Source organism: Pimephales promelas, chromosome 15 (genome assembly GCF_988280905.1).
Source record: "Pimephales promelas chromosome 15, fPimPro1.hap1.1, whole genome shotgun sequence".
Lineage (NCBI taxonomy): Eukaryota > Metazoa > Chordata > Actinopteri > Cypriniformes > Leuciscidae > Pimephales > Pimephales promelas.
This window is the reverse complement of record NC_142783.1, coordinates 20,557,311-20,582,835: the sequence shown is the minus strand read 5'-3', so window position 1 is coordinate 20,582,835 and position 25,525 is coordinate 20,557,311. Positions and strand designations below refer to the sequence as shown.

Here is a 25,525-nt window from a genome sequence, read left to right as displayed (position 1 = left end):
GATTGCTTTATGTATAATTTGTTCACAATTTAAATAAGATCTCATCCCACTAAAAGAAACAATGTGCAGTTGATATTTTAGTCACTGGCTTGACTTACTGATGCTTAAACAGTATTGAACGATGTTGAGAGAGAGATTAACTGAACTTGAACTATTAGGCTAAATTACACCTCAGAAATTGTTGCTTGGTAACTCGATCGATTTATTTTCAGAGTTCATCGAGGCCAGTTCTGTATTGGCCCAAGTTGAGGAAACGGTCGTTGGCAAAATGTTTGGACCAAACAAAACTTTGGGAAGTTCTGTCGGCACATTTCCAGAGAAAATAAAATTAACCCATTGTTTCTTCAGAGGCGCGGATGAAGTAAAACTTAACCATTAACTAAAAAATTGTTTTGTGGTCATTTGTACATCCAAACACTGATCAACTGGCATGCTTTGCTCTTTGCAATCTATGATATCTCTTGTGGAAATACTCAAATCACGTTCAGAATTCCCAACTCATTTTCTCATGGGCGAGCCAAATTCCCTGGCGGGCAAAGCAGAGAAAGAGAAGGTTACCTTTCCTCCGTATGACGTCATACGGGGGAGATTCAAGATCAGCCTGTCTGAGCTTTCATTTTCTCAAAGGAAGAGAAAGATCACCAAAGCTCGGTTTACACTGATTGAAATTTCTAGCCACTGGGGGACAATATAGAGGCTAGGGGAACTTCATATTAATGTTAAAAAACCTCAGAAAGTGAAAAAAAAAAAAAAAAAACATGTGAGGGGACCTTTAATGAATAAGGCCTTTTATCACAATAACCTTAATCCAAAAATTGCATAATTTTTGTGAATTTTACATTGAGTTAACCTCTATGCTACAGAAGAGCATCAGAGGTCAAAGGCGGCAGTCTGATCTTAAGTGATTAGAAGCAGATATTAATAGATCATCAATATTAGAACATGAGCAGATCTTTGAGGCAGCACAATCTGTTCAGAATATTATGGTCACACACACATACAGTAATGAGATCGCTTCATAATCGCCCACCACCGGCTGTCAGCTTGATGATTATATGATCCACAACTCCAGAGAGAGAAAATTACAAACAAATAAATGAATATAAACAATGGCTCATTGACAAGGAACTCCACTTAAAGCAGATTGAAAAAATATCCTGCCTCTTTCTGCATGGCTTCTAACCTGCCGTGTTCATTTTGATTCGTTTGAAATATCCGGGGCCGAGGGAATTCACCCACATGATAATTTCATTTAATTGGACTGTGCAATAATTTCTGCACATTATGGTGAAATGTGCCTATACTAATTATCAAAGAGAGAGCGAGAGCTACAAAGAGAGAACAAAAGAAAGAGCTAGAGAGGGGTGGGGTGTTGTCCTGGCATGAGACATGCTCTCAAACAACAATGTCGAAGATGATTAAAGCAAATGAAGTTTGCTATAAGATTTTATAACCACGAATGTGTCAACACACACAATCACTCACTCCATCTGTACCTCAGGAAGCATCAGGATGAAACACTGACATTGAACTACAGTAAAACTTTAACACTGCTGAAACAGCTAATCCACTGAGACAGAAGTAAAAAGTAAAAAATATATACAAACATTTGTTGAAGCAGTATAATGAAAACCTTATTATAAAAAAAATAGTAAATGATTAAAAAATTATCGTGTCATCATTGTTATACTGTATGTAACTCCAAAAAAGGAAAGAAACTAAACAAATACATTCAATCCCTCCCTTTCAAACCACCTGGCACCTTTTTGCTATGTAACACCTACCTAATAGCCTTTTCACTCAAAAAAAAAAAAAAAAAACATTACAGAAGTAAATTGGGTTGCAAATGCTGTTTCAAGATTCTACAGTCAACTACTTCCTCTCAGACTGGTATAGTTGTGCCTGCAGGTATTGACCTCCTGTAACAGTACGTCTGCCCAGAGGTCAGAATCATTTCAGATTGAAACAGTAAATAATTGATCTGGCTTTGCTGAGGTCTGATGGTTGCTAGAAGTAAACCAACTTATTTATGTATCACATAACACTGATGTATGATTTTATCGGACTGGATGTGGCAGGGACGGAGTGTATACAGATCTTGTACTCTCTCCCCTTCTATTAAAATGTTAATGTGGACAATAAGGTTGATGGTTTATTAACACACACCAATGGACAGGAGACTAGATAAGGGCAAAGAGCAGGATGGAGAATCGTAAAACGGATAGGGGGAAGGAATGTTCAGATGTACACAAGGAGGATGAGGGCGGTGTACTTTATTTCCACTGATGGTGAGTAAGGAAACAAGAATCATGCTCCTCAAGGGTAGGGCTGAGTCAGTGTTCGGACACGCTGTGATCACGGTAGCTTGCGTTTGAGTTTCGAGCTGGGCTGCAGTAGACGAGGATTACAAGAAAACCATTTCTTCACATTTCATCTTCAAATCGGTCAGCATTAAAGGCCACTTAAATAACATTTATTTAATGTGAGGGGCCCGCGATCTAAAGTTCAGGGATAAATTTCATTTGAAATGTCAATGTGATCATTTTCTAAACTGTTCAATGAAATATATCCATAAATCTTCCTCAGAAAAACGACTTCTTATTGAGTTTTTTTTTTATTTAGTCTTTCGACAAAGGCCAATACAGCAATATAAAATAGACAGATTAAAAATGCGTACTTTAAAACCCTTGATAAAGTATTGCTTCTCAAGTGAATTTATTTTGTTTCTGGGATATTTTGATCTTTATACTGGAAAATTACACAAAAATATTTTTTAAAGAGTGCTTAAAATCAAAAAAGTTTGAGGAAATGGCTGTACTTAAAAAAAAAAAAAAACAAAAAAAAAAAAACACCAAACAACTGTGTATTAGCCTAGAGTAAGCAGGCTAATAAGTTCTGAAACATAGTGCCTTGGTGCATGCAGCCATTGCAAGTTTAAGTCAAGCTCATTTCCAATCCTTTCATCCCTAATCTCCTCATCATTTCCTGCCTACTCGTAGCTATTTTTGCAAATAAAACAAGAAAGAAAATGTTAATGCACTCAGGCTGAGGCTCAGTTCTTTATTATGAGGACAGAATAACTAATCAAAAAAGCCAGAAAAATAGTCTGGGATTATCGATAATCAGAAGACACTTCATGTCAGTTTTATGTTCTTATGTTAGAGATCAAGTGGCTACCATTCCACACCTCCTCTCCATTAGGATGCTTCTCTTCTCCTAATCTCTCTGTAGCTTTACATTGTTCTTGGCAATAAAGACATTTGACGTGTGAGCCTTCTCGCCGCCCACCCTCTCCGATCTCCCTCGTTCGCTCTGTTTCCGCGGTTACCAGTCGCTCTGCTTGGTTATGCAATGCACGGTGCTCTCAGACTCCGAGACGGGACCTATAACCACATGACAGCCATCGGCTACGGACGGAGAAAAGCAGGGTGGGGAGCTCGCAGCTGCAGGTCACCAATCTCATGAGTGTCCGGAGGCATTTGCGCGCATCTGTAGCGCTTCTACACCCAAAGAAAAAGAGGAGCGCAAAAGAAGAAGGGAAAGAAATCGCGGAGGAGGAAAAGGAGATAAGGTGGGGGCCGGTGTTTATTATAAATGCTTAGACGCCTCACTTTCAGATGCTAAAAGGGTCAGATAGACAAGAGTGACAGCAGAGAACGGGAGCGTGTGACACTGAGTGGGAGGGGGAGAGAAAGGAGGTGAGGAAGAGAGGGATTTTTTTAAGGGATATTTTGGTAAAAGGAGAGCATGGGAGAGGGAGGGAAAAGGAGAGCAGGCAATGGATTTCTCCGAGCCTCCTATGAATGAAAGGTGTAAGGCGTTACAAAATAAACAACACTCAAGAATAAAAGAACTGAATGAATGTGGAACAAAAGAAAGGTCTGGTGATACATAATGAGGCTGGAATACTGACACAGAAAGAGCGAGAGAAAGCTAGAAGGGAGAGAGATAGGAAAAGAGAGACGGAGAGAGAGCGAAGGGGAGGGACGTTGGGGACTGAGATTGTTGTCTGCGTAACGCGCACGGCTCAAAGAGATGCTGTTGTAGACCTACTCTTTTACCCTCTCTCTCTCTCTCTCTCTCTCTCTCTCTCTCTCTCTCCACCTCTCAATTTTTCTTTTCTCCTTCTTTACTATCTCGGTGACATCGGATGTTTGGCCAGCTGGCCCTCATGTTGCCGTCAACCCAGATATGCCTCTCCTGTGATGAGCCCACAGCATGCTGGATCTTCCCCCAGATCTCCCACGCCGTAGGGTAAGACTGCCTGTTTTCTTCCTACACTTTCTATGATTATCGTCTCGCTCTCTCTTCACCGTTTGTGTCAGTCTGTCCAACTGGTTTATTGTCCACTTCGCCGAGCTGTATGTTTGGCCCCAAGCTGCTTATCGGGGTTGATGTTCTGGTACCTAGTTGTACGTATGTGTGCTCCAATGAAGGTGGCACCATGCTATACCATTAAGAAATGCCGGGATGAGAAAAGAGCTATCGTTTAGTGTGCGTGGCAGAGGCAAACAGCAAGTGAGACGCTTTAAAATGTACAGTAAATCATCTCAGCTGCTGAGAGTCGCCCTGTTGTAGCAGCTCCGCAGGGAAATATCATTTTCTGAGGGGGAAATCCATCACAGAGGTGGGGGGAGACATCCTCTTTTGTGTTCATTACGCCACACTCGCAGCTGGGCAATCAGTGGAGAGATAAAATCTCACCCTCTGTGCCGCTCCACTGGGCGTTTGGTCTGGCTTCTGGATGAGTGCTTCTGGTGGCCGTCTGAGAACGTAAGGTCCACATGGAGGAACAGAAAGAGGCTTCCACATCTTGTTGATTGTTTTTCTCACGTTGCTCTCCTGTTTCTCCACAGATAAGCACCCTGGAGACAGAGGTGGGGGGGTCAGAATGGGAACGACCACCGTCAGTATAGAGGAGGTTCGGGCGCTAGAGGGAAAAGAGGAGCGAGAGGAGTCTATCTTGGCCCTGCTGGGGATCATTGGCACCTTCTTGAACCTCTTTGTCATAGTGTTTGTTTACATTTACACCACTCTGTGAGAAGGATCCAAGCAGGTGGAGGTAAGAGGTGGGGGTCCAACAGAGATATGACAGCAGGGTTGACATCTCAAAGAGAAGAAAGTGGAAGATGACACTGGCCTGCTCGGGACGGGGAGAATGACGCTTATTCTTCACCTCTGACGGATCTATATCAATGCGATGGACATCGGCTTAACACATGGCTCTGGACACACAGAGAACAATTCTTGGATACACCAGATTCGTACCCTTCCGAGACCTTTCGTTTACTTGGCTATGGGAATTACATTGAGCACTGCCAAGTTCCGATCACGAGGACACAGGTATGCCGAAAGACCCTATTGGTCAAACACACGAATGTAATAGGGCAACAGAACAACTCCCTCCGAACTTAGACCAATAGGAAGAATTCTGCAATAAAATGGAAACATTGGAATTATAAAATATTTTTCTATTAAGAGCAAAAGAAAGAATGAGACCCATCTGCAGGTTCAAAATGCAGGACCTTTTGAGGACACGCTGTTTGGTGACATTTGGAAACTTTTTCACTACAGATCCTCTGACTGGTTGAGGGAAGATAAAGAGACAAATATGAGTGTGTTTTCTCTCTGATTCGAGTGCAGTGTCAGACACGTTGTTTCAGTGCAAACTAAGAAAAACACTTTTGTATCAATACATGATTGCATACTAGATGTACTGTGCCATAGGGAATCTGATCAATAAACTACCATTCTATGAATCGGGATGTTGTCAATAACATACATGTGTGGGAAATAATGCTTTATGTTTTAGCTATAGGTCATGTTTCAAGAAGACCAGAGTTGACCAATCATGTGTGTGCTGCCATTGCACGTCTGAGTGTGAGTCATCCATTTGGATTTTTGAGTGTTAGTAGAGCTAAGTGCACCATACGGAGAGGCAGGTGAAACAGTTGCAAAAAGCTACAGAGAGAAAAACAGAGAAAATAGGAGGTTGAGGCAGAGATGGTTACTTGGTATTAATCCTCTATCTATCTCTTTCAACTGTTTGTCACAGTGGTGATGGAGGTGTTATTAAGCTTTGAGATCACAGAGGTCAATTTTCATGTCACATGTGATAGAGAGAGGTAGAAATGGGCTGATGGGAGCTTCATGCATGAGAATGAGGCTTCAGAATGCGCTCTAAACAGCCTCCGACTTACACTCCCCAACCAATTCAAATATGGCTGAAAATGTGAGCACGTGATTTTTTTTCTTTTTTGCGAGAAAATGATTAAGCTGCTCTGTGTGTGTGTGTGTGCGTGTGTGTTTGCCCTCTATCTCAGTGTTACAATGTGTCACACAGAAATGTGCTCAGAAAAATCTGCCTGTGGAAATGTTAGCAGGGCTTTACGCATAGTCTCAGGTCCCTCAATAAATTCCAAAGCCACAGGGTACTGCTGTAGTAAAGGCATGTGCTGTTAATCAGCATGTACCTGCAGGGCTTATCATCAAATACAAATCCCCATTACAACGGCTTTGTGTAAACCAGCTCTCAGACCAGTGTAAAACCTCTAAACTAGTTCTTATGTCAGTATGTCCGTTTACATGAACTTTAAAGGTTAAATTTCAATCAGAACTAAAACAATTGGTCTTTTCAAAATCTGACTGATACTGATCTATTGAGTAGTTTTATTGTGCCAGACTAGTAAGAATATCAGACTTCCTCCAGCATTCACACAATCGAACTACAATTTCACCAAAAGACACAGGTGACGTGTATTTAATCCTTCAAACATTCAAGTGTTCATTATGTCACGTAAACTTGGACAGAGCGATACTCAATTTTAACTGTGCATATATACACGTTAAGAGTAAACCCTCTACATCAGCTTTAAAATCAGTGTAAATCCTCTCAGATCAAATTAAACACTATACACCTGCAAAAGGCACCTAGTACAGCTACCTTTGTTAATCTTAAGAGCCTAATCAAACCATAAATAAAGCACTTCCAGCATTTTGATGGACATGGCCTCTTGACACACACGAATGAATATAAGGAACTTATGATTCAGTTTAGATTCAGCTTGCAGGCGTAATGCAGAGGGGGATGTGTGTGTCCAGGGGTCAGCATCATCCTGTGCAAGCCGCCAACGTGAGGTTACACGCGACACATTAGCTTTTCACAGGCCATCACACATCAACACAGAGACACACACAGAATTCTTTTACAATATATTTCAAAAGCCTTAACTTTGAAAGCACACCAATGATGCCTTAAAAAGGTCTCCATAGTCAGATCGCTAGATTTTTGAAACAAAGCGTGGGTGAGGAGATAAAAATATAAATAACGTGTTGAAATAAAGTGGAGGCGGTGGGAGAAGAGGGGAATGAGAAAACACTATGATAATTTATGTTTACACGCAGGGAAAATCCTCTGGCACCTCAAAAACCCACCCTGGTTAATGAGTGCACCACGTCAGCGGTTTCACGCTAACAAAAGCCTTAGCACATGTTAGGGATGCTGTGTGTAGGTGAGCGCGATATCCCTGTAATGAAAATAGCTTTCAGGGGACTATAGTAAATGGAAATAAACAACGTTGAAGAGGAAATGCATGTCATACAGACCCGCATTAACACAAAAGCTTGAACTTTTGTACACAAAATGATAATACCAATAAGACTGGTATTATTTTCTTGTTTTTGTTTTTTCATCAGCTAGCTAGCATTCTAAATGAATAGATACATACTAGGAATACACCAAGATATTGGGTGATATTTTCATATAGCCAATACTCAATATTTTTCTAATATTAAAATTCTATACTAGTTTGTCGAATTAAATAATTATAAACAAAAATCCCTTTTATACTTTACTAAACGCCCGGATCTATTTTGACATATCAGATTTTTTTGTTGAGTCTGTTGCCAAACATTACAGTTTCAGTTATCACTCGTTTTAATTTGGATGTTAAACTTTTTTTTTAATTATGAGCATGTTATATCAGAAAGAGGGTTATATTGCTTCCTTTATAATCAAAGCTGATATTATTTCAGTTCAGCTGCAGTGCAAGCTCACTAAAAGAGTGAAATCTCCTGTTATGATCAAAAATCTGTCTAAACTGCACAATGAATCAATGTTGAAAACGGTTATGCTGCTTAATATTTTTGAGGAAATTTTTTCAGGATTCTTTGGAGAATAGAGAGTTCAGAAGAACTGCATTTATTTAAAATAGAAACCTTTTGTAATATTTTAAATGTCTTAACTGTCACTTTTGATCAATTTAATGCAACCTTGCTGAATAAAAGTATTAATTTCTTTAAAAATGTATCTTAATGACGCCAACCTTCTGAACAGTAGTGTGCATTCAATATATACCAATGAAAATTAATTAAAAACAAACCTAATATAAGGTCACGACTGATATGATAACAGCATATCGTGCATCCCTAAGATACCCTTCAATCACCTCCACATAGTTGAGACAGAGCAACGTATCCAGCACCTTTTCTTCTGGTTGATAAAAAAAAAGTTTTTTTTTTTTTTTTTAAATGGTTAACGCTGTTATTCTACTTTGAAGTTCCAAACCCAAGTGAAAAGGGTCCATTTTCACAAAACTGCACCTCTGAACACACCAACCCAATTTTAATAGTGTACCAATTGCCCTCTCAAAATCGTAAAGTAATAATATTTGAATTTTTCAACAGTATGACCATAAGATTAGCAGAAGGTTATGTAAAAATATGCAGGAGAAGTGATGGGAGTCGTGAAAAGACGCGGAAAGAAAGCTTAATAATGTTTGAGAGAAGATATTAAATGAACATGCCGGATGGGGAGCAAGAGAAAAGGAGTTTGGACAGACTGCAAGAACCTGTGTGTATCAGACCAAACCTTACATCCTCAATGAAAATTCAAATGAAAGAATCAATGAAAGTGCTTGTGGGCGTCCACATACAGAAAGAGCTCTATACGGTAATCTTGTACTCTTAGTTATTTGCCCCATGGCTGCTTCTTAAAGCTTTTCGGAACCAGCAGGTCATCTCTTCTCTCTCCCGTTCATCAGGTGGATGGGATGTTATTACAGCCGGGGTGATCTGAGACACTCATTTCCTGTTTCACTGGCACAGAGACGGCTAAAGATCTCAGGGCACAAAACACACACTCTTTCTGTGCGTGTTTTTCTCTCGCAATCTTTTATTGGGTCAGTTGTTCGTGAGAACAGCCAACTGCTGCTCCCCCTGCTGGTTGTGCGTGTTTAGAGAGCAATGTTTCTGTGTGTGTGTTGTTCTTGTTGATTTGAGTCACACACACCATGCCAATGTAGGGTTGAAACCTCCAGCTGATATCTGGAGCTAATTACTACACTCATCGTTTTATCGGCGCTTATTTAATTAAGCCGGAAAGAAATAAACACTTGCAGTGCACGCTCACACACACACACACACACACACACACACACCGCTGTCTGGTTCTATAAAGCAACAAAGTAATGTTTGTTCATGACTCTTAATACAAAGGAATTTACAAGGTTTTACAAGTTCATATTAATTGAGAAACTAACGGTAAAATTTTGCCTAGATTTGAAAATTATAAATACAATACAAAGGAAATACTCAGTTTTACAAGTTCACATTAATTGAGAAACTAAGGGCAAAATTTTGCCTAGATTTGAAAATTCTTAAACCACAGGTCTACAAGCGAACTGCAAAAATACCTTAAACATCTTGAAAAAATAAATAATGTTTTATGTGCCCAAACAAATACTGTAGTCACACAATGACTAATTCTGTAGAGCTTCAGTCAAATTTAATTTAGTCCTTCCAAACCTATATGACTTTCTTTACTCTGTGGAATATAAACCTTTTTAAAATATTGTACTTCCCATAATTGTACTCCCCCCAAATCCCATACTGAATGCTGCTCAAAATAGATCAGATACATGCGCCGTGCTTGCCTTTCATTATGGTCGTTGTATATTAAACTTAAGCGTTCACCGAAACATTAGTATAGACATATTTATCAACTCAACTGAATCACTACACAGCGCAGGACCAAAAAGTATAAACCTAATAGCCATAAATTCTCTCAAATATAAGTTGGTCCACACAAGTCAGCATGTTAAAGGGTTAGTTCACCCAAAAATGAAAATTAAGTCATTAATTACTCACCCCCATGTTGTACCAACCCCGTAAGACCTTCGTTCATCTTCGGAACACAAATAAAGATATTTTTGATTGAATCTGAGGGCTGGATCACTTTTCCATAGACAGCCTGAGGACTGCCTCTTGACGGCCCAGAAAGTCATTAAAAGAAAAGGTTTAAATATTCCATGTGCCTACAGTGGCTCAACTATAACTTTATCAAGCGACGAGACTACTTTTTGTGCGAAAAAAAAAACGTAAATAACGACTTTATTCGACTTTCCATTACTTCCTTATGGGCGCATGCGCGAGAACTGAGACGAGACCGTTCTTCTTCGACTACTTTTTGTTACCGGCTGCTCACCGCTTAGGAGTTTTACCGCCCCCTACCGTATAAGATGACGTACTGCTTGTAAACAGAACGTTTTGCGCCTCCGGCTATATCAGTACGTCATCTTATACGGTAGGGGGCGGTAAAACTCCTAAGCGGTGAGCAGCCGGTAACAAAAAGTAGTCGAAGAAGAACGGTCTCGTCTCAGTTCTCGCGCATGCGCCCATAAGGAAGTAATGGAAAGTCGAATAAAGTCGTTATTTACGTTTTTTTTTTCGCACAAAAAGTAGTCTCGTCGCTTGATAAAGTTATAGTTGAGCCACTGTAGGCACATGGAATATTTAAACCTTTTCTTTTAATGACTTTCTGGGCCGTCAAGAGGCAGTCCCTCAGGCTGTCTATGGAAAAGTGATCCAGCCCTCAGATTCAATCAAAAATATCTTTATTTGTGTTCCGAAGATGAACGAAGGTCTTACGGGGTTGGTACAGCATGGGGGTGAGTAATTAATGACTTAATTTTCATTTTTGGGTGAACTAACCCTTTAAGGTAATGTTGTTCAGTACAGGACTCAAGGCTGCCATCAAATAGTTGCATTTTTCAGCCCCTTTTCCTGCTGGTGTGATTGTCCCCCACCAAGTTATCCAACTGAAAAGAGTTGCCATATCAGTTACATTTGAGAAAACTGAAATGGCAAATGAAACAAAAGCATTCAACAGCTCGAACCAATAATAGACGATGCAGCACAAGCTCAGAACAGGTTTACTCACGGGCCGATTACGAAACACCGTTACTTCACATCCCGTGAGAAAGCATTTGAATTAGCCGAAAACGTAATAATGCAGACAGAGAGATCTAGTTGGAAGCATTCAAATTCAGCACATAATTCTGTTATAAACCACACATATCAGACCATGAATGACATTATAGAAGGCCTTTCAGTCCCATGATGAATGAATTTATATAAGGCTTTTCGGTCCACAACATTCAGAATGGATTTAATTTAACTGTAACCATGGTATTGTGGCAGAAATAATGGCAGAATTTTTTTTTATACATTATTCATCTCAGGGTATCATGTAATCGATTAGTCTCACACATCAATACACCTGTGTTCTGTATTCCAGGTCTTAATTACCGAGTACACTACACATTTTTGAAAACCTGAACCGATTTTAACACCAGGCATCATACACTTGCTGACACTACACATCATACACTACAAAACTGATAAACTCACATAGAAACATGCGCCTTAGAGATGCATGACAAGTGAAAACAATTCCAAATACATTCTAAAATCAGCTTTGAATATAAAACAGTCTGTGTCCATCACACACACCAAGCAATTTTCTATGAAATCTGTCCACTCCAACTACTTAAAATCTGAAGACCAGCTCTGACTTCTGACAACTAGCGTTGACTGGCCAGATTTTTGCCTTGATTTGTAGTTCTGAGTAATGTAGTGTATTCCAGCATTTAATGTGATAAACACATACCATTAAATGTGATGCACTGACATTCTCACGCCTCCATTCGGCAGTTAAACTGTTGCAACAAAATCATTGAGTCAGTGAGTTGAAATCCAGAACCTAATCAGTTTGATTTATGAAAGAATCATTCACAGTTGATCCAGTTCACAAAGCGGATTCATTGAAAAGATTTAGATTTAAATGAATGATTGAGTCATGAATAGGATATCACTACTTGTCTTGCTACTTCTCTCATGAGTGAATACAGTTAAATTTTGGTCTGTTTCTCAGGGCATTTTCACACTTGTAGACGTGTGTTTTGTTCCAAAATTTGGGATTTAATTTGTTGCATTTTCTTAGTTCCGTTCACTTTCACAAGGCAACCTTTCAAAGTTGACCAAAATGTGTTTATGCAAGACATTCGAGTACAACTGTCCTTTTATTGGTCAGTTTCCTCAGCATCATCCATCAAGACGATTGACAAGTTCGCTCAATGAGCTTATTGTGGCTTTATCTGTAAAAGTCGAGGTAACACGCAAACACTATATACGAATGTAGCCATCATGCTCACTGTTAAATGATATACTACATTCCTGTTAATATTACAGCAAATTCAAACACTCTCTCTGGATCTCCCAGCACTGTCTAGAGGCCAACAGCGACAAGACACAAGCATACACTATACAAACATTATAATGCAGCTAGAGCACAAATCAAGGCTTCATCAGGACAGCATTCTCTTACGGAAAGGTGCAATTACACAACATTTTATGATGAAGAGGTGCTCTCACTCACAGAATCAAACACTACTGCTATTTATATGGCACACTTCCTGTTATGAATTATAATACCATTTGGATCATTGGTCTGTTGAGTTGGCTTGCCTTCACACCTCAAGAGACTGTTCATTTGCAACAACTGGGGCAATTGTGCAATTGAGAAATGAAGCAATTGCTTTGGTGCGGATCCGAGCAGGATTACCGTGTTCAATCGAACCGAACCAAGGACGAAAACTCACCAGTTTCCCAAACAAATCCTGAGGTGTGAAAGCCCCTTAAGATAAAGCAATCATATGGCTTTAAAATTATTAGAATAGAAAAACTATGTGAACTCCTTAAATTATACTTTGGTGCTTTTTTTATCAGCCCCAGTATGAAAGAATGAATACAGTTTGTTTGGAATTCAATGGGGAGTAAAATGTTAGACTATCCCTTTAACTTTTGATAAAAAGGCAGGGAGAGAGATCGTTCAGCAGAGACAGGAGCTCCACCTGCTGTCTCCATACATAACAAGGCATAAGGAGGAGCGTATAACACGTCTTTCTCAGGGGTGGTGATGGCGCAGTGGATAAGACACATGCCTTTGGTGTGAGAAACCCGGGTTTGAATCCACTGTGAGACACCAATGTGTCCCTGAGCAAGACACTTAACCCGTAGTTGTTCCAGAGGCGTGCGTCCTCTGACATGTATAGCAAATGTAAGTCGCTTTGGATAAAAGCGTCAGCTAAATGAATAAATGTAAATGTTCTCTCAGGCACACACACACACAAATGTAACTCAATGTGCAAAATATTCTTCAACCACCTTAAAAGCTGTGTTCAGTTACACTTTGCAACAAGTAAAGCACAGAGCACATGCCAAATGTCCTACCTGAGTCATTGCGCAAGTATGAAGACATGGCGGGAATGAGACAGGACTGGCTGAGCAGTTCCTGCAGGACAGATGGCAGCAGTGAGCTGCTGTGACCTCTGACTTCTCCTGAGAGGGTCTCACCAGATCCCATGCAGCCAGATGGGTTAATATAGCTTGCCAAAACCTAAAAGAGACACAGAATGTACTGTCACACATCCAAACAGGCGTAAAATCTAAATCTCACTTGTATTATTTCCACACACACCTGTAAGAGGCAGGTGACATGCTCCTCCTCTAGACGTTGTTTGGTAAGAGCCTGCTCAACATCCCAGCCAGACGCAGTAGAGCCTGTCCCAAAGCCTGTTCCTTTGGCCCAGTACAACTGCTGTTCCTCTGTGGTACCACCAACATGCCCGCTGGAGACCTGTGGCTGCAGAACAAACACAAACTGCATGTATCACACACAAGCCAATCACTCAAACACTCTGATCCTCTTAGTGTCATTCACCAAAAAAGCCACAATTGAATTTTACATTAAAACTAATAGTAACTGACAGTGCAAATTTATGCTACTGCATATTTGAGACTTTTAAACATAAAACCTAACCTCTTTTCCAATCATTCATGGGGGCAGGCTAAATAATGAATTGGCATATCAATGTAAGCATGGGTGGTCACACAATTTAGTTAAAACCTTTAAGGTTTAAAGTTTTCATATTTTGAACGTAGTCTCTTATGTTCACCAAGAATTTAAAATAACTTACTAAAAAAACAACAACAGTTTATTAATTTTATACATTTTAAAATATAATTTATTTCATTTATTCTAATTTTCAACAGCCACTAACTCCAGTTTTCAGTGTCGCGTGATCCTTCAGAAATCATTCTAATATGTTGATTTGATGTTCAAGAAACATTTCTTAAAATTATCAGTGGCTGCGTTTACATGATCCCCAATAATCCGGTCATAATTGGACAAGTAGCATAGTCGGAATAAAAAAAATGTAACATGTAACCATGTCAATCGGAACGAATTGGCCAAATCCCGATTAAAGTTTAATTCGGATTGTAAACCTTTTCTAATCAGATCGAGCAAATGGTTGCGCAGCTTAATATTTTGGTGGAAACCTTGATGTATATATATTTTTTAGGATTATTGAATAGAAAGTTCAAAAGAACAGATTTTTTTTATAGATAGAAATCTTTTGTAATATTCCAGTCTCATTCCAGTCACTTTTGATCAATTTAACGCCTTCTTGCTGAATAACAGTAGTAATTTCCTCCAAATGAGAGAGACCGGGAGAAAGGAAAGAAGGATGTATATCCTAGTCTTTCTCTTCCACACACACCTTTCTCACTCTGGCGTTTGATGTTGATCGTTCCAGATGTGACGTCCTGCTGATATGTACTACTTGCTCTAAAAACTGACAGCATGTCAAAATATTATGAGGGGAAACAATGAGATCAGAAGCTGTGCATCTGAATAATAGGCTAGTAGCGTGATAAAAAAAAGAAAAACTGAATTTCTCACAATGAAACACTTCCCTACGCAGCTATCATTACGTAGTTTGTACTTTATTTTGGATCACAGGAACAGAGGAAAATAGGAAAGGGGTTGCAGGCCGGACTTGAACCTGGATGAGCATTTCATAGATTGTTCAAAGATCTTTAGTGATAGCAGGAGGGACGTGTAGGAAAGTGAAAGAGAGAGCAGAATAAATGCATGTTGACTGCAGCGCTCTTCTTCGTCTGAGAGCGCCGGTTTAATATTTGCTCTGCCAATACTTCTGCTGCCCCAAGGACACCCATTATGATTCTGACAGGCCACTGGCCACCATTCAAATCCACAACCCTGAACCCACCCCTCACTAAACTATAAATCCACACAAACACACCGCCCTGCATCATTTATGCACTTTTTTTCTTTAAACATTGGCATTTGTGAAATTGATTTTAATAAAACCTGTCTGTAAGGGCAGAATATTGATTTTTATGAAAATCAATTGCTTTGGTATTGGGGGTCTGATGATGATGGTCGTTTTTTTCATTATTTTCTCATTATGATTGTGCTGCAGTTGTCCTTTGTGAAGACACTTTCCTTTCAGTGAAACTCCACATAATCATGTAATGAGTAAAAGAGCAGTCCGAATCCTCTCTATACCTTCTCTTTTTATGAGACTACACTACACCTGAACAAGTGGATGTTCCCTCTCTCTCACACACACACACCCTCATTAAGGCAAGGGCTCTGAATAAAGATCCCTTCAGCAGTCTGTAAAGAAAGAGTGGCTCCCAGAGTCATTAATAAAATGACATATTTCAGTCTGAGAGACAAAAACATCTCCATTAAGGTCTTTCCTGGAGAGTCTTTTCCTTCCACTGCACACACACACACACACACACACACAAATTACCTGAATAAAGTTAAAAAGGTGCTACATCATTTTTTAAATATCTTATTTTTCTCTGAAGTCCACTTAACTTTAGTCTATTTTAACAGATCAGTCAGACTGTGAATGAATTATTCAGTTCTGTTCTGTGAACTGATTCAATGAAATGATTCAACTCAAAATAATGATTAATTCACAAATCAGATATTGCTATTTCTCTAATAAAGTTTAAGAAGAGTTTAAAGCTGCTGTTACCAATCTTTGTAAACGTATGGAAAAGATCACATTCTTTACTACCTTTTAGAAGTTTGGGGTCAGCGCGATTTTGTTGTTGTTAAAACAAATCAATATTTTATTCAGAAAGGAGATTATAATCAGAAGGAACAGTTAAGTTCAGACTAGAAAGACAAAAGATTTCAAATTCAAATAAATGCAGTTCTTTTGAAATTTCTATTCATTAAAAAATCCTAAAACAAATCTGCAGAAATATTAAGCAGCACAACAGTTTTCAACATTGATAATAATAAGAATTAAGAAAAAAAATAACTTTTAAATGGTAGTGACTGTTTTCATTTCGGGTGAACAACCTCCTAACCCCTGAATTTTTATTTTGGGTGAACTACCCCTTTAAATAAACTCAACCATGAACATTTTTGTGAATTGAATGACACATAAACGATGTGTGGGTAAACACTGACCTCACTGGAGTTGGCACTGCCACTGGGCACTCTCGGAGCATGATGGCTGAGGGCAGAAAGGCAGGCCAAGATGAGGTGGATGGCACCAATCTCCAAAGCCATGCGTCTCAACAGCAGCCCATCATCCGTGGTGAGGGGAGTCGAGCTAAACAAGGACCGGAGCACGTGAAAGGGCAACGTGGGTAGAACGTTAGCAGAGGGAGACTGCAGAATGTGACCTTGAGGAAGAAAGATGAATGGAGAGAATGAGAAAAGATGTCTTTTAAACTACAGCACTCAATAACACACCTAAGCAGTCTACCAATACATCAAGCAATCAGCTAACCAATCAACAGTCCAGACTGACACAAATACACAGTGGGCAGCCAATCCAGCCTCAATTAATGAGCCTGGATCATTCAATCAATGAAGCAGCCACGCAGAAACCCAATCAATGCTTGCCGTAGGGGAGAAGCAGAGTAACGCGTGTATCTGCCTGTAGGGTATGAATGCATAACGGCCATTAGAGAAGTTTGATTATAAGATGAGGGTTTATGTGAACATGAGAGACCGCCTCTATAAAGGCATTTTTAATAAAGCCCTGAGATGGTTGTATTAGGATTTAAAGGCTTAATTACCCAAAAATTTAAAATTCGATAATTGTTTAAATCACCCTCACGTTGTTCCAAATCCAAATGCGTAAGAATTGTGTTTATCTTCGGAAAACAAATGAAGATCTTTTTAATGAAATTGAGAGATTTCTGTGCCTCCATAGATAGCAACACTTCTAAAAGTTCATAAAGAAGAGATCGTAAAACTAATCCATATGAATTGAGCGATTTAGTCTAAATTTTCTGATGAGACACGATCGTTTTATATGCTAAACAGATTTTAGGATTTTATTGTATATGTCTTACTGGTTTGAAAAAACATGAGGGTGAGTAATTGATGACAGAATTTAATTTTTTTTGTGAATTTTCCCATTATGATGGATCACAATGTATCATTCTCTACATGAAGTAGTTTAATTCTAAACCCTAGTAAGTTGCTGCACTTTTCCAATTAAAGCAACATGTGAAATGGACACTAATAAGTGATACTGACATGCTCTTCATTGTTAGCCACTTAGTTAACTGTCACTCACAAGCACCAGACCAAAAAGCATTTCTCATTTGAGGTGCTCTATAAGAAAATATCAATACACGTCAATATGGCGATATTATGTTTGGTCATACTGTTTAGATTCTCAAAAATACTATATTGATATTTATTTGTTTGTTTACATCCGAGATTCGAGTTAGTGGCTTTGTGTTCGGTTTAAACCCGACCCCTAGATTGCAGTGTTGCATAAACTGTGACGTGCAGAAGCACAAGGGTGCATCACTAGCGTTAGCATTAGCAAACTCAGCTCACAAGACACATTTTGGCTAACACTATAACAGGCAGTTGACGGTAGCCATTAACTTCCATAGTAAATTAGTAGTTCTTAGTATTTATTTTCCTACCATGGAAGTCAAGTGACAGTCTGTTGACCAACATTCTTCAAAATATCTTCTTTTGAAACAACACGAGGGTGAGTAAATTATGACCATTTTCATTTTTTGAGTGAACTATCCCTTTAAGAATCTTCTATCAAAAACATTCCAAAATCTTGCCAACCCCAAACTTCTGAATGGAAGTCTAAGTAATAGCCTGTTTAATATGAGGGCTGAGTCTGACAGGTCTCTGAGACAGCGACTTAAAAGGTTGATGGCGGACATAGATAAGCAGGGGTTTCTGATGAGAGAATCAAAAACAGTGTTCCATACAGTATCAGTCTGCTCAGTTTCAATCAATAATCTCTCTCTCAAACACACACATACATACAGGGCTAATGGATATGTGAACACAGACTGAATATGAAACAGGCATCTATTCGCAAAAAACTTGGATTCACTTTATATTAACAAAATTGATTGCTAAACTGTAAACACATTTCAGAAGTTGTGCTTCCTGTACTTGAGCGGTACTTACTTCCTTCTCCATCGTCCGTGACACCCAGCACCAATCTGAGCAGACACTGAGCGTGCTTCCTCTCCTTCAACAGAACCTCAGCATATCCTGGCAGCCGCAGAAACAGGCCGAACGCCGCCAGCGAATGGGCTGGGATGGGCGACATGGTCTGAACGGAGGATTTGATGGGCGGCGGTTCGGCAGCAATGGTCTCGGGTGCCTCATAAACGAGCTCCCCGGATTGCTCTATGGTGACCCACTCGAACTGATCGCTGTCCTTGGGTTTCTCCTGCGTGGTGGACGGCACCACTGGGGCGCTGACCTGCACAGAACGATCCGGACGAAAAGGCTCAGAGGACATGCAAATGAACAGAAATGCTGACTAACCTGAGTGTACGGTCATCGGACAAGCTTATGAAGCAGAAATGGAGTGAAACTACAAAAAAATGACCAACGTGGTAGAATATGATACTGACCTGCTGGATGACGTCAGGGTACAACATGGGAAGTCTCTCTGCTATGAGGGCCAGGCCGCCCATACCCGCGAACACCTGCAAGGGGGACTGGATAGGGCTGGTCTCCAGGAGTGTGTCATCTACCACAGCATCCAAACCCTCATCACCTGGGGTCATCGGTTCATCGTCCGGACAGCCACTTAGCATCTCACAGTGATCTACAGGAACAGAGTAGAAAGGAAACGCATCATTCAATCTGCCGTCAATAAACTCTAAAAACGTCTAGCTGTAAATAAAGTGGCCTCAATTGTTCACATCATAAACCATGATGTCCAACCGGGCATTACTGCACTGGAGCTCATATCTGTTCTCATAAATCAGATTATTCCTGTAAATCAGGGTTTTCTTACTGAGATTGAGGATCAAGACAAGAGAGATGAGGAGAAAGTTGCAGGAAATGTTGGCTATTAAACGTTTGGGAATGTACAGTCAGAATAGTAATGAAACAGCATCTACTTAAGACATTTTAAAAACAAACAAGTGACAAAAAGAGAGGTCATATATTGATACTTTGTAATCTTTCTCTTACAATATTGCATCATTACTTTAGGTCATTGTATCAATATATTTTGCGCAAAGTAGTATGGTATTTTCTGTGAATGTGCAAGACTTCAGATTCATAAACAGCTATAGGTAAATAACTAAAAAAAAAAATAACAAAATGCAGTAAACGGTAAAACTATTTGAGCAACAAATCATTGTGTTTATGATTATGATAAATAAATGTAAGTAATACGATAAATACCTACATTAAAGGTGCAACATTTCATGTTAAAAATACCTGTTTTTCTCATCCATACATGCTTAAACAATTGCCTGATGGGCTGAATAAGCCCTTCTCTGATAACTGCGATTGCCTCTATAATCCTGTATAGTAAAATAAATAAGAGGGATTCAGGACGCAATTTGAGACAGGGCGTGACGTCATGCGCATTCACGCTCACCTGACTATGTCTGGCAGGTTTGTGTATTCGCCGCCATTCTCCGTATCTGCGAAGTCAACTCGAGCGACAAAAGTAGAAGATGGATTCAAAGAGACCAGCTTGTAGTCCATTCCAAACCCCAACGCAAACTCCACGCAAGACAACTTTGGTCTAGTGCCACCAAAAGGGCCAAATTGGAGTCGGAATAAGACGAGAGTCAACATCGGGAAGGCTTTCAACAAATGGAGACATCTCCGGTCTGCTCTAGGGCTCAAACGGCATCCTCAGTTGGATTTTTCTGAATAAAACGGTAAGATATAGCCTAGTCTCTAATGTCTGATACGGCCAATCTATGACAATGCTTTAGCGCAAGCTAGATAAGATTGCAGTTTCGCTTGTCGCCAGAGGGGGCATGGTTCTGCAAAAACTCTGAGACAAGCACTATGCACCTTTAAAGAGCATAACTGACTGTTTTTGTAAAGAATTCTGAACTGGTTCAAGTGATTGACTGAAAAGAATAATTCACTCACAAACCAGTCACCGGACCAAAAGCTTTACAATTCCCAAGATCAACTTCTGGCCTATGAAACTAGAAATATGTGGATTCACTAGACTAAAATGTATTGCTTTCAATTTCAAATTCACATTTTTTGTTTGAGCTGTATTTGTATTTGTAAAGGTGCTGTTTTCCAGGGGATTTTTTTAGGGATGCAACTTCCCAGAGAGGATATAAGCCTGCTCAGTCCTGTCTTTGAGAAGGCCAGCAACAGAAAAAGAGACTGAGAAAGAAGAAGTATTTACTTATTCATTGATTTAAGCTCTAGGGGAAAGTGGAAGTTATATATATTTTTTAACTGTTGACAATTCAGTTAGTTGGTTTTTCATCAGAGATTTTCGTGTCTTTGATGTTGAGATCAGTGCAAGTAAAAAGAGGAGGAATGTAAAACACAAAGCCAAAAAACTCTTGCTGGAGAAACAAACAAACAAAGAAGCTGCACTTTAGAGAAGAATGTGAAATAAGCTTTCTCCACAATTGCTGTAGGGAAGTCAATGGGGCATATTTGATCTTAGTTTCGTACCACATCTGAAAGTCAAAGAAGTCTGGAGTCTGTGTCCAGGAGCAAACTCATTGCCAACAGGGTGATGGTAACAACACAGTAACAAGCAGCAAGGGTTCAGAACACCGCCTGTGGTTGGAGTGTCTTCCACACACTTCCTCCACTGAGAGATGGACAGACTCCAGATAGAGAGCAGAGAAAATCCCTGGGCTGATGAAAGAGTGCATGAAAAGAAGCAGGGTTGGGTATGCCAACAGTGATTCGACTCGACCAAGATGGCCAATTAGCCGGAGGGTGAGGTGAATCCCCCAGGCACCATCACTAAACCGCAAACATCTGATGCCAAACTCAACGGGTGCCATCAAACGCGGGCTGCTTCAAGACTTCTTAGAGAGCCAAACAAATAAACAAACGAACACAGTGTGCTCAGAAAAGCCAGCGAAGCAAAGTAAACAAATAGTGCCAGATTTCCACCTCCAGAGCTTATGTTCAGTCCCATATAACACCTTGACACAGTGTCCTAACAAAGCGCAACATGGCAACTTTCCAATGTCAAACTGCTTTTTTTGTACTCTCTGAAAGTAAAATACTGCTGCACTGTCTCTACTTCGGATTTGCATGTTGCAACTAGATCCTAGCAGGATACAGACTTTCAACTAGATTTAGAATTTACAAGGTGTGTATCCTTGTAAGCACAATCTTTAATGAGTTAAAAAGACTTAAATGAGTAAGAGTATTGGATGCGGGTCATATGACGTGTTCAGTCTATAGGCGCGTAGTGTTTCTTTACAAAGTTACCTCACCAACTATTGACCTGGCATTCACAACACAACGTTTGTCGTCTGCAAAGGAAAAACTTCTGTTTATAGTACACTGTTGCCGTGTAAATGTGCCCTTAGATTACACAGAAGAAGAGATTCATTGCTTGACATTTTGTCGTGCCCGATTAGGATGCTGGCGTGACACTTTCTTGTCACAGCTGACATCCAGCACTCTGCCTGTGTTAGCAGATTCACCTGAGCTGACATCATCAGCTTGAGGAGGAACTCTGTGCATGTGTGTGTGTGTATGAGTATTTGCTTTTTCCAACAGGGCAGAACCAATCAAGAGTATTGGCTAGCCGGTAGGGAGTCAGCTGTCATTTTTATGTATCCCTCAGAGAGCACGAACACATCATTGACAGAGCAAAGAAAAATCATTTGACATCTGACGATGCAGGACACTAAGGGGGAAATGTGTGGGCACATGCAAGCACAGACACATGTGGACAATCAGGCAATTTTTCTTTGGGCTGGCAGAAAATGGGATATGTGGGAGAGGGAAGCTAAAAACTTGGGTAGGAACACAGACTATAATGGAATAATGGCAAGAAATTACTTTCTATTGAGTTTCAAATGAATACCTCGTATGAGCCCGTACTTTTTAGTGCATTAAAAACATACAGTGTGACCAGGGTAGTCTGATTCCCAAACATCCGATTCCTATGAGCAGGTTCATCTGATCATTATAGCATTAGTAGAGAGTGAATTTCTTCCATGGGGAAGAAAAATGGACATTGTAACTAAAACATATCCAAATAATTCTGAGTTTGTGAATCAGAATCTTATTGAAAATATCAATTTAGTTAATAATTTTGTCATTTTAGTATTGTTTATATACAATTGTATTTTTTTATATTTTGAATTAGCTTTTATTTTTATGTTTTCAGTTTATATTTGAATTAATTTTAAGTTTTTTTGTTAGTTTTTTTTCTATTTAGCTTTAATTTATGTTTAGTTTTACTAATTGTATTAGTTTAATATACATTCATTTCAAATATATTCCATTTAAGTTTTAATATTTAGAAATTTTCAGCTTTATTCAAATGATGTACTATATATAGTTACAATAACAACACTGTCCATGACAAACTCTGTCTTATACTTTTGTCTTTGCATGAGGGATTTCTGTATACCTTTCTCAGTACGGAGCCTTTTGAAGGAATCGGTCTTGGAGAGGCCAGGGTCTGAGATGACCTTTGACCCCAGTTTAACTGTCAGGTCAATGGAGCGGTATCCCTGAGGAAGTTTACGCTCATACAGCAGTGTCAGCAGCTGGGCCAAGGTCATCTCTGGAGGCAATGGTTGACCTGAAGAGAAAAGGTTTAAGCCAGAGTTTATTAAAAAGTTTTTTCAACCATTTTTTCAACCAAACGGCAGGCGAGGGAGTGGAGTACATCATTTTTTTTCTATTCTGTTTGATGATGTTAGTGGATCAGAAATTAAACACCATCCTCAACACTTTTAACAGAGGATAAGATGAGACATCGAGAGATGAGAGGGATAGAATGAAACATTCAACATTGTGTTGAAGTGAAAATTGACATTCATCAAACTCTCTGCATGTCTGAATAAATGCAGTGAGGTGAAGTGGCAGACAGACTGGGACAGGCACTGAGGTGACCTCTACTCTCATTCTAATCAGTATGGAGGAGCGAAAGGTGAGAGATGAGGAGGAAAGCAAAAGAGTACAGAGTGGGTGAGAGGAATGGACAGAATGTGAACGCTTGATAGAACTAGTGTGTGTTTGTACCCGGCAGTAGTTTGTGACAGAGGTGGAAGACAGGCACACTGATGGTTTTGGCAGACGGATCGACTCCTGAGGAAGCTGCCAGCTTGTCACTGAGGACACGCCCTCGTCGAGACGGGGGACGGGGAGGAGTGGACAAGGCCCTCTTTGACTGAGACTTCAGACCTGAAAAATAAAAAGAATGAATGAAGATGAAATACAACATGGGTAAACTATAGATCAAAGATCTCAGTAACTACAATGCTAGTTTGAGTAAACCGCATTTATTGTTAACCTTTAGGGAACAACCATAATAGCAAAATGTTTTGTTCTTTTTGTTCTGCACAAAAATCCAAGCAACAATGTATGTGTGGTAGCCAAGGTGTTAAAGAGTTTTGTGTGATTTCTTTAGCACGTCCTAATGCAGTCTCTAGGGTGTTCCAGTTGTTAGCTGGTTTCTAAGATGTTTTAGGTTGTGGATAGGGTGTTCTGGGTGATTTCTAGGATATTTCAGGTGGTTGTTAGCTGGATGCTAGGATGCTACATCAGTGAGAAGTACCTGAGGCAACAACGACACTGTAGTTGTCTTGGAATCCATTATCAGCCTTCATCTTTTCTTTTTCCTCATGGTTTTTCTTCTCTTTATCCTCCTTCTGTTCATTGATCAGTTTGGCTGTGATGCTGGGCGTGTCTGAAGGGTAAAAATGCAAGATCTTTAAAAGCTATTTCATAGTGTGTGTGTGTGCGCAATGCATGTTCTTCAACTGGCCTGCAGTACATTTCCCTTGAGATACATACACATCAATGTACATGACATGTCAGCTTAACTGATAAAATGAATTATTGATGGTAAAGATGTAATATGACAGAAGATACACCAATCTATAACGATAACAACATGCTGCGTTTCCTGAGAGGGTCTTCCATCAGTGGAAGTGACGTGAGCATGAGAACAGCTCCAAGACTGGACACCTTACATACTATGTGTCTCAAAAGAACCTGAGACTATATCTGCCACGCTCAAGGTCTCAGGAGACAAGCCATTCATCTCACACACACACACACATGCTGATGACCATGCCACGTGGCAGTTCCAGCCCTACATGCTTTGTGCATCAGACCTTGAAAGTCTGAAGATGTGGCAAAAGCTGGATCTAACAGATCTGATAGACTACTGCATAGTGCATATATAAAAAGAGAGAGCTGGAAATGCAATTTCTAGTATTTCGGCTTAACTGAAGTATAGAGTGTGAAGATTTATTAATGTAACTGTACACAGTGCAAGAGTTTTTGTAGAGTGGCATAAATACAACATTCTGAAACTGATACCAGTGAAATTTTACAATTATTAGAACATATAGTCGGGCTCAGAATTAATGGCACCCCTGGTAAATAAGAAGGGGTGGGGGGGTTCACATTATGAAATAAATGTTTTTCTCCAGATTTTTGGCAATTTGTTGAATGAAAGATCAAAAGTATAAACGATGCATATTTATTTTTTACAGCCAGTTTTGATCTTATTTACCAGTGGTGCCATTACTTCTGAGCACGACTATATTTTCAAAAACGAATATGCTTCTGAACACTGAATGTCTTTAAATATTCAGTAGTAAAGAATAAATAAACAAATTAAGAGCAATGAATGTTCCATTTTGTTTTATCAAAAGTCTCTTATGCTCACCAAGCCTGCATTTATTTTATCAAAGATACAGGTTAGACTATATTTGGTGCTCAAGAAACATTTTTCATTATCAATGTTAAAAACAGTTGTTATTTTTTAAAAACCTTTATTCATCCTTGCTGAATAAAAAGTAGGTAAAAATAAACGAATAATCTTACTGACAATAAACTTTTGAACGTTATTGTATTACA

General features: G+C 39.5%; 1 protein-coding gene and 1 long non-coding RNA gene across 12 annotated transcripts in view; one reads left to right on the top strand and one right to left on the bottom strand.

Annotated features, from left to right (window-relative positions):
• birc6 (baculoviral IAP repeat containing 6) overlaps positions 1–25,525 on the bottom strand; it is a 92,590-nt gene that overhangs the window by 22,245 nt on the left and 44,820 nt on the right. For all 11 annotated transcript variants that reach the window (XM_039669528.2, XM_039669561.2, XM_039669570.2 and 8 more), the window contains exons 58-65: positions 24,213–24,344; positions 23,678–23,839; positions 23,061–23,234; positions 19,087–19,283; positions 18,632–18,932; positions 16,640–16,857; positions 13,817–13,981; positions 13,570–13,735 (exon numbers count right to left, since the gene is read on the bottom strand). In XM_039669528.2, coding sequence (XP_039525462.2) covers positions 13,570–13,735; positions 13,817–13,981; positions 16,640–16,857; positions 18,632–18,932; positions 19,087–19,283; positions 23,061–23,234; positions 23,678–23,839; positions 24,213–24,344 — 1,515 coding nt within the window. The remainder of the gene's footprint in view (positions 1–13,569; positions 13,736–13,816; positions 13,982–16,639; positions 16,858–18,631; positions 18,933–19,086; positions 19,284–23,060; positions 23,235–23,677; positions 23,840–24,212; positions 24,345–25,525) is intronic.
• On the top strand, positions 3,295–5,779 carry LOC120477773 (uncharacterized). The gene is made up of 3 exons (XR_005622464.2): positions 3,295–3,571; positions 4,163–4,254; positions 4,857–5,779. It is a non-coding gene; the product is annotated as an uncharacterized LOC120477773 (long non-coding RNA).